Raw genomic sequence first — 13,201 nt, 5'->3', positions numbered from 1 at the left:
TATATCTGTGAATCTGTTTCTTTTTGTTATATTCACTAGTTTGTTGTATATTTTAGATTCCACATATAAGTGATATCATAAGTGTTTGTCTTTCTCTGTCTGACATATTTCACTTAGCATAATGCCTTCCAAGTCCATCCACGTTGCTGCAAATGGCAACATTTTGTTCTTTTATGGCTGTGTAGTATTCCATTGTGTGTGTATACTATATCTTCTTTATCCATTCATCTTTTTTTTTATTAATTTTTGCTGGAGTATAGTTGCTTTACAATGTTGTCTTAGTTTCTACTATACAGCAAAGTGAACCAGCTATACGTATACATATATCCCCTCTTTTTTTTGATTTCCTTCCCATTTAGGTCACCACAGAACACCAAGTAGAGTTCCCTGTACTATACAGTAGGTTCTCATTAGTTACCTATTTTATATATAGTAGTGTATATATGTCAATCCCAATCTCCCAGTTCATCCCATCCCCCCTTTCCCCCTTGGTATCCATATGTTTGTTCTCTACGTCTGTGTCTCTATTTCTGCTTTGCAAATAAGATCATCTATACCATTTGTCTAGATTTCACATATAATGTGTTAATATACGATGTTTGTTTTTCTCTTTCTGACTTACTTCACTCTGTATGACAGTCTCTAGGTCCATCCACATCTCTACAAATGACCCAATTTCATTCCTTTTTATGGCTGAGTAATATTCCATTGTATATATGTACCACATCTTCTTTATCCATTCATCTGTCGATGGGCATTTAGGTTGCTTCCATATCCTGGCTATTGTAAATAGTGCTGCAATGAACATTGGGGTGCATGTGTCTTTTTGAATTATGGTTTTTTCTGGGTATATGCCCAATAGTGGGATTGCTGGGTCATATGGTAGTTCTATTTTTAGTTTTTTAAGGAACCTCCATACAGTTCTCCATAGTGGCTGTATTGATTTACATTCCCACCAACAGTGCAGGAGTGTACCCTTTTCTCCACACCCTCTCCAGCATTTATTGTTTGCTGATTGTTTGAAGATGGCCATTCTGACTGGTATGACCCAATTCTTAAATAACTACAAATCTACTTTCAGTATCTATATATTTGGACATTTCTGGACATTTCATATAAATGGAATCATAAAGTATGTGGTCTTTTGTGACTGGCTTCTGTCATTTAGCATGTTTTCAAGGCTCATCCGTGTTGCAGAATGTATCGGTACTTCATTTCTTTTTATGGCTGAATAGTGTCCCATTATATGACACATTTTGTTTATCCATTCATCCAATTGATGGGCTTTTAAGTTGTTTCCACTTTTTGGGTATTATGAATGATGCTGCTGTGAACATTCATGTACAGTTGTTGTGTGGACTTATGTTTTCATTTTTCTTGGGTATATACATAAGAGTGGAATTGTTGGGTTGAGTGGAAACTCTATGTTTAACTTTTTGAGGAAGTGCCAGACTGTTTTCAGAAATGACTGCACCATTTTACATCTCCACCAGCAGTGTATGTCAGACTCCAGTTTCTCTACATTCTTATCAACACTTGCTATTACCTGATCCTATGCCTTTTGACATGAAATCTAGCCTCTTTGCCTTGACTGCTCTTTGCCTCTCAACTTTATTTTCCCTTGTTCTCTAGCACTTACATAAATTTTGAGAAGTTGGTCTCTTCACTGCCTCCATAATATTGATACTTGTTTTCCCATGTTGTGCCCACTGTCTTTAATACCTTTCTTCCCCTTGTCCTTTGCCACTACAAATTCCTACCATACCTCAAGCCTGTGTTGACCATTTCAGCCCTTTTTAATGTCCATCTCCCCTGAGTTTCTCTGTACTTAGAGTTGATACCCCATAAGTTAGGCATTAACTGTATTTTATCTTGCACTGTTGGCTCTATCATCCAAAGTCTTATATCTTATCACCCTAATCCATAGGTAAACTCCATGAGAACTTTATTACTATTACATCCTGTACTACTGCAGCCCAGTTCAGAACACACAGTGGATAACCTATAAATATTTGTTTGTTGATTGATTCTAACAGTATACAAATCTAACCTTGTATTTACAATGAGTTTTTTAATAGAAAAATTTTTAATGATTTTGATTGGTTCCATTTTCTTTCAAGGTAGGTTATGGTAGAAATCGCTAGCCTGTGCCAATAGCAATACAGAAGAATTATAGCCAGCGATGATCTTTGAGTCACTTTTCTGTCCAATCTAATGTGGAAGATGACCATTTAATTATGAAATGATCTTATGCCAGTTCCCCTTCCAATTCACCCACTGTTGTCTGGAGAGTTTCACTGCAGAGAAGCTGTAGACTGAGAAAAGGAGAGAGGGAGTTTGTTGCCTGGAGAATAAGAACCTAGGAATTGAAACCTGGATAGGAGGAAGAAAATTTACGCTAACTACTCTAGCTTTACTGCTGCATATGCTTTTTAAAGTATTCTTCAAACAAGAATGATGCTTTTTAAAAATATATTTAATGAGGAACTATTACTAACAAATACCTGCCATCAACACTCTCAACAATTTATATTGGAGGCAGGAGGGTGAAGAAAAAGCACATGTTTAAATCACAGCTGGAGAACTTTCTAGCTTATGACTTTCGCAAGTTTCATGCCTCAGTTTCCTCATCTATAAAATGAAGATACTAATAGTTCCTATCCATAGATTTGCTATGAGGATTAGATGAAATAGTGTGTGCAAAGCATTAGTACAATGTCTGACACATAGGAAGTGTAAATAAGAGGTAGTCCCCTACCTCTCCACTCTTCTCATCTTTTACACACATCAGGGCAAAGGCAGAGTTAGCATGACATGTGGAAAGGATATGGTGAGGATAAAACATCTGCACTAACAAGTAGTGGTAGTTACATGGGACCAAAGTATGGAAGGCTTGGGAAGCTACCTAGAGAAGGTTGAAGCATATTTCATCTGAACCATGGTAGGTCCCCAGGAGGAAGTAGGAGGGGCATGGGTATGGAATGGAGAAGGGTGGATTGTTCATGTCAGAAAAGTTCCAGAGTAGGTGGGAAGAATGAGGTTCTGAGTACTACAAGAGAGGTCAGCCTTATAGAGAAGGAACGTGTGTTCCTCTAAGAGAAGGAGATGTATCAGGACAGGGATGTGTTAGGGTAGAGACAAAAGGATGTATCCCACTGCATAGGAGGAGATCATCCCAAGAGCAAGGGGACAAAGGGAGGAGAGTTGGAGGTATAAGAAAGGAGTATGTCAGTGGCACCACCTCTCTGAGGAATGTTTTAAGGACTCAGTAAAAATGAAGGGAAAAAAGTAAGATTGATGACCACTGAGGAAGGCTTGGGAGAACATGGGTGGCATGAATCCTTGGTAGGATTCATTCTCCATCTTTTTTGAGGATGACTCAGCAGCTCTGGTTGCAGAACAGAAGAACCAGGCAGCAGGGAGTAAGGGGTCCCCTTTCCCCCACAGGCCTGGGACAAAAATCAGGGCAGCCAGCATCTGCCAGGGCAGCAGTGAGAGCACTAAAGGAGTAACCACACACAGCAGTACTCACACAGGCGCCCTGGGTGCTGTGCCCGTGCACACATGTGGCCGGCCACAGACTCTATCCCCAAGCTCATCCCAGGGCTGTTTATGAGCAAATTCAGGTGGCTCCTTTTCTTCATTTGATTTTCCTTACAATAAATGCTTACTTTAAAATAAAGTCAATACGGATATAAATTGTTTAAAAGCTGTGTCATCTCTGGAGTGGAGTGGAACATGAAAGGTGCCTCCCTTTGTCACACATGCGGATAATAGGTGCTGGGCCCAAAGGTTTCCCAGTGTCAGATCAGATGCTGTTTTCTTAGGCACCTTAAAAGTTATGCTAGGGGGACTTCCCTGGTGGCACAGTAGTTGAGAGTCCGCCTGCCGATGCAGGGGACACCGGTTCGTGCCCCGGTCCGGGAAGATCCCACATGCCGCGGAGCGGCTGGGCCCGTGAGCCATGGCCGCTGAGCCTGCGCATCCGGAGCCTGTGCTCCGCAACGGGAGAGGCCACAACAGTGAGAGGCCCGCGTACCGCAAAAAAAAAAAAAAAAAAAAAAAGTTATGCTAGGGAATTCCCTGGAGGTCCAGTGGTTAGGACTCTGCACTTCCACTGCAGGGGGCACAGGTTCGATCCGTGGTTGGGGAAGTAAGATCCCGCGTAGCGCGGCCAAAAAAAAAAAAAGCTATGCTAAAAGGGAGAGGGACCTCTAAATGTACTCCTGGGGTACGCCAAACCATAGAACAGAAAGAAGTTCATACTAGAACCTGGAGATTCCTGCAGCCTCTCTGGCCCAGCCCTCTCATCCTGCAGGTGAGGAAACGCACTCAGAGCCAGAGAGTGAGAAAGCCCCATGAGTCGTGAGGTACAGTGGAAGTGAGCACTCCTACTCTCACAGTCTGGACTGTGTGTGCTTCACTCTCTCTTGGTGCCTCGATGGCCCCCTGGCCCTGGGCAGGTCCTGCATGAAAGATAAGCTGCAAAGTGCCCACTGCTCCCTCTTGACCAAAGTCAGGGGCACACAGGAAGCAGAGGCAGGAGCCTAGTGATGCTGCAGTGGAGCAGAGCCACTACAAACGCAGGCTTGGCACCACTTGCTAGCTGTGTGACCCTGGACTAGATACTTCTATTTTCTGTGCCTCGGTCTCTCCATCAATAAAGTGGGGGTAATTGTGAAGATTAGATAACGAATATAAAGTATTTAGCATTGTGCCTCAAAGGTAATAAAACGACTAGTAGGGTTTAGTAATTATTATCATTACTTTTTTTGTACAAGGGCTTTGTGACCCATAAAACCCTGTAAAAAGTAAAGGATTGGCCATGATTATTACAAGAGTGATGGCCAAGACTCCACTCACACCCTTGTTTCCTTCTTCCTTCCACTCTCTCTCTGTGATCTTTGGCAACAAGACACTTCTACAGAAGCAGTAGCATAGGGAAAGATGGTGCAGAGCGTAAGAGTACTTACTCTTTCCAAAGCCCATCTCAGAAGACACCAGGGATGGCTCTGGCTTACAAACCCTGCCCCCCTCCTGGACACCGCCAGGTGATGGTGCACCTGCAAAAGTCTTGATTTGGCCAGTGGCCATGGTGAGATATATTCCTTTTCCTTTCCTGACTTCAAGAAAGTGTTTCCTACCCCAGTTACAATTTGAGTATCAAATAAAGTTGAGTATCAAAGTTCATGGGTTACCAGGGCTGCCATTAACACATATAAGTACCTTAGTGTGAATTGCAAAAAGGCCTCTCTTCTTCAAGTCATGTTCCTTCCACTTTGTTTGAACAAGATAGTTTACTGTCCTGTGTAGCGCTCAACCTACATAACCATACATGGCAGCCTGTGGCTTCTATTCAGAATATTCATCTCTATTCTTTAGGTCCTGAAGCACCTACGGCACCTAAACTTTACCAACAATATGGGGGAGCAGGTAACTTTCGATGAATGTGGAGACCTGGCAGGGAACTATTCCATCATCAATTGGCACCTCTCCCCAGAGGATGGCTCCATAGTATTTAAGGAAGTTGGATATTACAATGTCTATGCCAAGAAAGGAGAAAGGCTCTTCATCAATGAGGAGAAAATCCTGTGGAGTGGATTCTCAAGGGAGGTACGTGTTGTCCATCAGGATACCAGATGCCTCCACCACAGGCAGAAACTGTGCTGGGCTTTGGGAGGGCCTTGGACTTCACCACTGGACTTCCAGAATCATGAGTCCACTTCCCTCAACTCACTAACTGCATTGCCAGGGCTCCCTGTGAAATCCATGAGTGTTTAATGCACAGAAGAGAATCTTCAGAACCTGAGCTCCATACTTATTATATTGAAACAGTTTTATTCTTTACAAATCTGACTCCTTGGCTAATAATAGTTTCCTTGACTAAAACTTTCCCCAACCAGAGCAAAACATCACTCAAGGCAGGGCATGGACAATTCACACAGAGGTAGTTCCCTGTCATCCAGATAGCTCAGGACTGACGTATAAGTCAAAAGCACAATTTATTCTCCTGCTATGGGAGACCTGTAACAAATAGGAGGATGCTTGTGACCATGATCAGGACCCCCTTCCATGAGTATCACTGCATCTAGAAGCTTGATTAATAACCAGAAGCACATTACCCAATGAATATGCCCTTAAGGAAAAGATGCATAATATGCTGAAATAATAACTATTCCATGATGGTTGCGTCCTAGAATATAGTAGGCTGCTGAGGACCCGGATCCTCTGTAGAAACAGACCCTGGACCGGGCATCCTCTTTAACTCTCCCAAGAAACCTGGATGAGACCCACTACATTTCTCTTTGCATTTGCCTTTCTATTATTACCTTTGAGTGTCTTGAACCACTTTTTATAACATGACCAAAAATTCAACTTCATCTTTTTACCAAATGCTTCTTAGGTTGATGGGTTTCTGATGAAATACTACAATTTCACTGTTTCCCAATATATAGGATAAGTTACCCACGAGAAGGTCTCCTATAGATAGCTAATATCATCCACAGTGTGCAAGTCTTTTTTAGCTTCTACCTCAGAGGGTGGATTCTCAATTATAAACATGTCATAACCTTTTCCAGACAGAACTTTTGGGGTTCCAGAGGTTATATCCCTCTGTCCACTATTTATACTCTTGTCTAAATTATCACAAGTTTCAACTGACTGAAGTCTAAATTGATCAGCTATATTATCAAGTCTTCCCTGCTGTTGACTCATCCAGGTTATATTTTACCTCCATTCATGCACATAATTGATTGTCTCTAATTGGTGTAGATTGAACCATTTTTATTTTGTTTTTTTGAGGTTTTTGTCACTCACAGCCTAACAGAAGCCAAGAGAGAAAGCTACTAAACTCATTTTATGAGGCTGATATAATCTTAACACCAGAAACAGACAATAACAGTACAAGAAAAGACAATTATAGGCCAATTTATAAACATAGATGTGCTCACATCCTAAATAAAATATCAACAAACTTGGACCACCAATGTATAAAATATATGATATATCGTGATCCAGTAGAGTTCGCAGTGAATCTACAGGAACATAATGATAGCCAAACATTCCAACATTGTAGTGTTTGTAGATGTAGTTTATCCTTTCCTTCCCTTTCCTTTCCTTCGAACCAGGGTCCTGAGAATCTTAGCAATCATCAGGTCTGATACTGCCATTTCTATTCCTCTTTCACTAGAAAATAGTGTCAATCATCTTCTGTTCAAGTGTTTTGAAATTCCTCGTTAAGCCAGTTATTTCTTTTTTGCTGGAAGCAATGATAATTATTTTATTGCTTTCCATGTGTTTAACTTTGTAAGACGTCTCCAGTTCAAGCAGTCGTGGGGACGGGGAAGGTCTTATTAAAGAGATATTTTGGAAATAGTATGAGCCCTACCACATATCAAGCATTATTCAAGGCTTTGTAACTGGGGCTACAAAAATGAGGAAGACTTGCTCCCTACCTTCAAGATGCTTTTGCAAAGTATACTTCATTCTTATGATACATCTATTATCTCTGATACACATAGACTGTTAGGCAGTAAATACCTAATAAATTTCTAGAGTAAGTACTCAGTTACCTGGCATGATCAGAGAACGAGATAGAAGCAGGACTTCTGAAATGGTGAAGCTATGGTAAATTGGGCAAAACTGTCAAAAACAACCCTTTAAGAACCTAGAAATCAACCAATAGCATACATCAAAAGGTGAAGGATTTTTTTTTTAAGAAAAACTAATGAAACTCAGGTAAGAATAGTGGCAGTCTGGGCATTTTAGCCTGGGGCTGCTCTCCAGTTGTTTCTAATGTGGACAATCATATCATCTGCAGTTTTATTTAAAATAACAGATTTATTTAGCCTTTTCCAATATGTTTGCCCTTATTTTTCTTGTTTTATTCCACCAGCCAAGAACTCCAGTGCAATATATAATAATAGTGGTGATACTGAGCACCGTTGTTTTAAAGTAAATGCTTTTAATATTGTGTATTAGAATAGAATGATTTTTAAGAATTTTGGGGGCTTCCCTGGTGGCGCAGTGGTTGAGAGTCTGCCTGCCGATGCAGGGGACACGCGTTCGTGCCCCGGTCCGGGAGGATCCCACATGCCGCGGAGCAGCTGGGCCCGTGAGCCATGGCCGCTGAGCCTGTGTGTCCGGAGCCTAAGAATTTTGGGGGGTTTTTTCAAGGTAAAGGTATTTCTTCCTACTCTCTTTCATTGTTTTTATCACTAGTTTGTGTTACATTTCATCAAATACTTTTCATCCATTGATGATCATATTTTTCTGTGTTAATTTATTATTGCAGTGAATGACACAGATTTTCTAATATTAAACTTGTTTGCATTCCTGGCATAAACTCAGCATGATCATGGTGTATTTTCTTTTTCATATCCTTTGAGTTTTAGTATTTTTCATCTATTTTCAAGTAGTAGAAAGTAATTGTACTCTTCCCAGATCCTTTCAGACTCCTTACACTTTGCATGTATCTCCAGGACTTCTGTACATTTTTACTTCCAATAACCAGAACTTGATGCTGTTTTTCAGAAGACTGCCTGCAGGCTAATGAACCCATTTTGCTCACAGGCTCAGAGAGGCAAAGGAGAACCTCAGAAGAGCCTAGGAATTTACATTTCCCTTAACCTATGAGTGGTGTGGAAGTGTGAAAGCCCTCGCCCTTTTCTTCAGATCAGGACAGCTCTGGGGTATAACCTACAGTCCAGAGCTCCCGTGGGGGATCAGGCAGAAGTCTGAGGGACGTTGCTCGGGATCACACCCTTGCTTGTTCTCCTCCCTTCTATGTCCTACTTCCTCTAGTCTCTTCCTGGTTCCCTTGGGAGAACTTTCCTTATAAATCACTTGGACACAAATCCTCAACTCAGCTCTGCTTCTGAAGACAACTTAATAAGTGAGATGGGCCTGTAATATTTTTTTTTTTCTTTTTCATGCTGTCCTTGTCTTGTTTTGGAATCAGGGTTATTATACTGGCCTTACACGACTGAGTTGGAGGGTACTCCTTTTTAAAAAAAAAATTATTTTCCTGATCTCTGATAGAGTTTGTACAAAATTAGGTTGCTCTGTTCCTTGAGAGTTTAGTACAACTTGCCTGTGGTGAACACAGGATGACGGTCATCTCAGGTATGACTATGTGCTGAGGAGGAAGTAAGTGGAAAGGGGAGTGTATAGTTAGATGTAGGTTGCTGTCCCAGTCCTAGTTTTTGTCTTGGATGGTGGTCATTAAAAATGACTAACCAAAGTGGTTCAAACGTGGACAAGTCATGATGGAAAGAAACAAGGATTATGATTAATCAAATTCTGTGCACATGAAGTCCACTACGGAAATAAATAAATTAAATTAAATCCATGTTATCTGAAGTTAATGTAGCTACTGAAGCTTTCTTTTGGTTAGTAATTACCTGATATATTTTTCTGATCCATTTACTTCCGACTCCTCCATGCCTGTCCTGCCTGCCTCACTGAGCTGTTGCAAGGATCTCAGAAATCACCCTATAAAGCCTAAAAGAAAATTGCAGGAATTGCAATTCGCTACAAAGTTCAAAGTCTCATTTTCAAATAAATTTCCCTTCGTCTCAGCATCTCCCCTTGTGACTCTCCCTCTCTGTGTAGGTCCATGTTCCTGTGTCTTTTAGTTTGTTTCAAACTTTTACTTCTATGGAAAGTAAACAGATGTCTCATTATGGGACTTGGAGACGATGGAAGGGAAGACTGTTTAAGGAGGATTTTGTCACGGTGTAGACTCCCAACAATTAATCTTTCTAGAATCCCACTGAGGTGTGTGTGTGTGCACACACGCGCGTGTGTGTGTGTGTGTGTGTGCGCTCAAGTGCACGCACGCGCGCCTGTACTTGCCCATAGGCATCCCTCCCTTTCATAGATAACAGGAACAAAGACCTCTGGACTTTCCTATGCCTGGATTGGGCCTGAGTCTGCCTCACTGGTCCTGGTGCCCAGCCCCTCCGTTTTATACATGTCAGTGGAGCTGCAAGACTGATCCTGCGGCTGCAGCCCCTCACTATTGTGATCTCTGTCCTCCAGGTGCCTTTCTCCAACTGCAGCCGAGACTGCCTAGCAGGGACCAGGAAAGGAATCATTGAGGGAGAACCCACCTGCTGCTTTGAGTGCGTGGAGTGTCCCGACGGGGAGTATAGTGATGAGACAGGTAAAGGAGCAGCCCCTCGTGGACACCATGCAGAGCTCAGTTCACTTTGGGGCCCTGGGATCAGCAAAGTACCTGGAAGGGCTGGGCTGCGATGGTGCTTAGCATGGTTTCTCATTTAACAAGGTGTGTCTGAGCGTCACGCTGGGCTGGGCACTGAGGGGGTAAGAAGAGGAATGTTAGTCTCTGTAATACCATAAAAGCTTACAAACACACCTGTTACACATCTTTCTCTTACTTCAATACTGCTCTCCAATATTGTTTTCTTTTTCTTATAGCTCAATGATCCTGAATAGACAAAGTTCTGTCTGTTCCCGTCTCCAGAGTTAATAGGCCATGATAGATGGCCTGCTGAGTGATTGGCACCGTACTTACACTGTCTTACTTATGTTTTTCCTGTGCCTCAGTTTCTTCATCTATAAAGTAGGAATAATAATAAACCTATCTTATAGAGTTTGGGGGATTCATTGAGTTAGTATTGGTAAAGCACATGGTAAATTATAGATAAATATTTGTTAAATAAAAACCTTGATTAGCATATTGGAAGCACTCTATAAATATGAACTATTATTATTTTATCATTGTTTTTGATTCATTTCGTCCTCACCACAATAATGGGGTTATTATTGCTTACATTTCACAGATGATGAAACTGAGGCTCAGAATGTTTAAGTAGCCTGATGAAAGTCACACAGCTAATAAATGGCAGGGCCAGGATTCCCATCCAGATCTCTGACTGCAAAGCCCATGCTCCTTTCACTCCCCAAAACTGCACACTGCATGAGACATAGCAGAGACTTAATAAACATTTGTTGGTCAAATGAGTCTGTAGACTCCCTCACTAGAAAGCCGTGGATGAGGAAGGTACAGGTCACATGCATGGGAAGCTTTGCCTTGATCTACGAAGAAGTCTGCTCTGGCATGTCTACAAAGCCCATCCTTATGTCCAAAATGAGTCAGGCTGAGCGTGAAGCACTGTGAAATTTGGTGGCCAGTGCTAGACCCTTAGCGTGCAGGGCAGCCACCTACCCAGCAAGACTAATCATTCTCTGCTACAAACCATCAGCAAGGAGCGTTAAAGGAAACAAGCAGCCCCCTTATATACAAAGGAAAAATATAATGGAACCATCAAAGACACATGAAATTAAGTATATTATTAAGCATAAGTCAGAGTTCAATACATTATTTGATAACGTAAAAATCACAATTATTTCATCAATAAAGAAAATTTAAAGTGCCCTCACCACCACATTCACACTCACAAAGTTCAGTCTTTGCCACACAGTACTAACCCTTTACTGGGACATTTTACAGACGCGAGTGCCTGTGACAAGTGCCCTGATGACTTCTGGTCCAATGAGAACCACACTTCCTGCATTGCCAAGGAGATTGAGTTTCTGTCCTGGACTGAGCCCTTTGGGATCGCACTCACCCTCTTTGCTGTGCTGGGCATTTTCCTCACTGCCTTCGTGCTGGGCGTCTTCATCAAGTTCCGCAACACGCCCATTGTCAAGGCCACCAACCGAGAGCTCTCCTACCTCCTCCTCTTCTCCCTGCTCTGCTGTTTCTCCAGCTCCCTGTTCTTCATTGGGGAGCCCCAGGACTGGACCTGTCGCCTGCGCCAGCCGGCCTTTGGTATCAGCTTCGTGCTCTGCATCTCGTGCATCCTGGTGAAAACCAACCGCGTCCTCCTGGTGTTTGAGGCCAAGATTCCCACCAGCTTCCACCGCAAGTGGTGGGGGCTCAATCTGCAGTTCCTGCTGGTCTTCCTCTGCACCTTCATGCAGATCGTCATCTGTGCCATCTGGCTCAACACCGCGCCCCCCTCGAGCTACCGCAACCACGAGCTGGAGGATGAGATCATCTTCATCACCTGCCACGAGGGCTCGCTCATGGCACTGGGCTTCCTGATCGGCTACACCTGCCTGCTGGCTGCCATCTGCTTCTTCTTCGCCTTCAAGTCCCGGAAGCTGCCGGAGAACTTCAACGAAGCCAAGTTCATCACCTTCAGCATGCTCATCTTCTTCATCGTCTGGATCTCGTTCATTCCCGCCTACGCCAGCACCTACGGCAAGTTTGTCTCTGCCGTGGAGGTGATCGCTATCCTGGCAGCCAGCTTTGGTTTGCTGGCCTGCATCTTCTTCAACAAGGTCTACATCATCCTCTTCAAGCCATCCCGTAACACCATCGAGGAGGTGCGCTGCAGCACCGCGGCTCACGCCTTCAAGGTGGCGGCCCGCGCCACGCTGCGCCGCAGCAATGTCTCCCGCCAGCGGTCCAGCAGCCTTGGGGGCTCCACGGGATCTACCCCCTCCTCCTCCATCAGCAGCAAGAGCAACAGCGAGGACCCCTTCCCGCAGCCCGAGAGGCAGAAGCAGCAGCAGCCGCTGGCCCTGACCCAGTGCGCGCAGCAGCCGCAGCCGCGGCCGCCCTCGACCCTGCAGCTGCAGCAGCAATCGCAGCAGCAACCCAGATGCAAGCAGAAGGTCATTTTCGGCAGTGGCACAGTCACCTTCTCGCTGAGCTTTGACGAGCCTCAGAAGAGCGCCATGGCTCACAGGAATTCCACGCACCAGAACTCCCTGGAGGCCCAGAAAAACAACGACGCCCTGACCAGACACCAGGCGTTACTCCCGCTGCAGTGCGGGGAGACAGACTCGGAACTGACCGTCCAGGAGACAGGCCTGCAGGGGCCTGTGGGTGGGGACCACCAGCCAGAGATGGAGGACCCGGAAGAGATGTCCCCAGCACTTGTAGTGTCTAATTCACGGAGCTTTGTCATCAGCGGTGGAGGCAGCACTGTCACAGAAAACATGCTGCGTTCCTAAAACGGAAGGAGAAGGCCAGTCCAGGGGGAATTCCAGAGAGGTTTCCTGGGATCACGGTCTCCGACAGGGATGAGGAATCGCCCCAGACTCCTTTCCTCCAGGAAGGAGGAATAAGACACCCCAAATGCGTGGAACTTAGTTGCACTGCCACAAACGACAGTGAATTGACTAATGTTCCCTTTAAAATTAAAAAGAGGAGAGCTGTGTGCTT

General features: G+C 43.8%; 1 protein-coding gene across 2 annotated transcripts in view; it reads left to right on the top strand.

Annotated features, from left to right (window-relative positions):
- The window catches only part of CASR (calcium sensing receptor), a gene marked incomplete at both ends in the record, with an annotated part of 28,511 nt that extends 15,521 nt beyond the window's left edge, over positions 1 to 12,990 (top strand). Inside the window, 3 exons of one of the 2 annotated variants that reach the window (XM_082655253.1) lie at positions 5,383 to 5,613; positions 10,042 to 10,165; positions 11,477 to 12,990. In XM_082655253.1, coding sequence (XP_082511379.1) covers positions 5,383 to 5,613; positions 10,042 to 10,165; positions 11,477 to 12,990 — 1,869 coding nt within the window. Of the gene's footprint in view, positions 1 to 5,382; positions 5,614 to 10,011; positions 10,166 to 11,476 lie in introns of both variants that reach the window. The other variant, XM_082655252.1, reaches the window with a different exon arrangement.
- Positions 12,991 to 13,201: the final 211 nt, after the last annotated feature.

The sequence above is a fragment of the Grampus griseus genome (genome assembly GCF_964374135.1).
Source record: "Grampus griseus genome assembly, chromosome: 5".
Taxonomy (NCBI): domain Eukaryota; kingdom Metazoa; phylum Chordata; class Mammalia; order Artiodactyla; family Delphinidae; genus Grampus; species Grampus griseus.
Note: the sequence above shows the minus strand (reverse complement) of the source record. Positions and strands in the feature narration are given on the sequence as shown.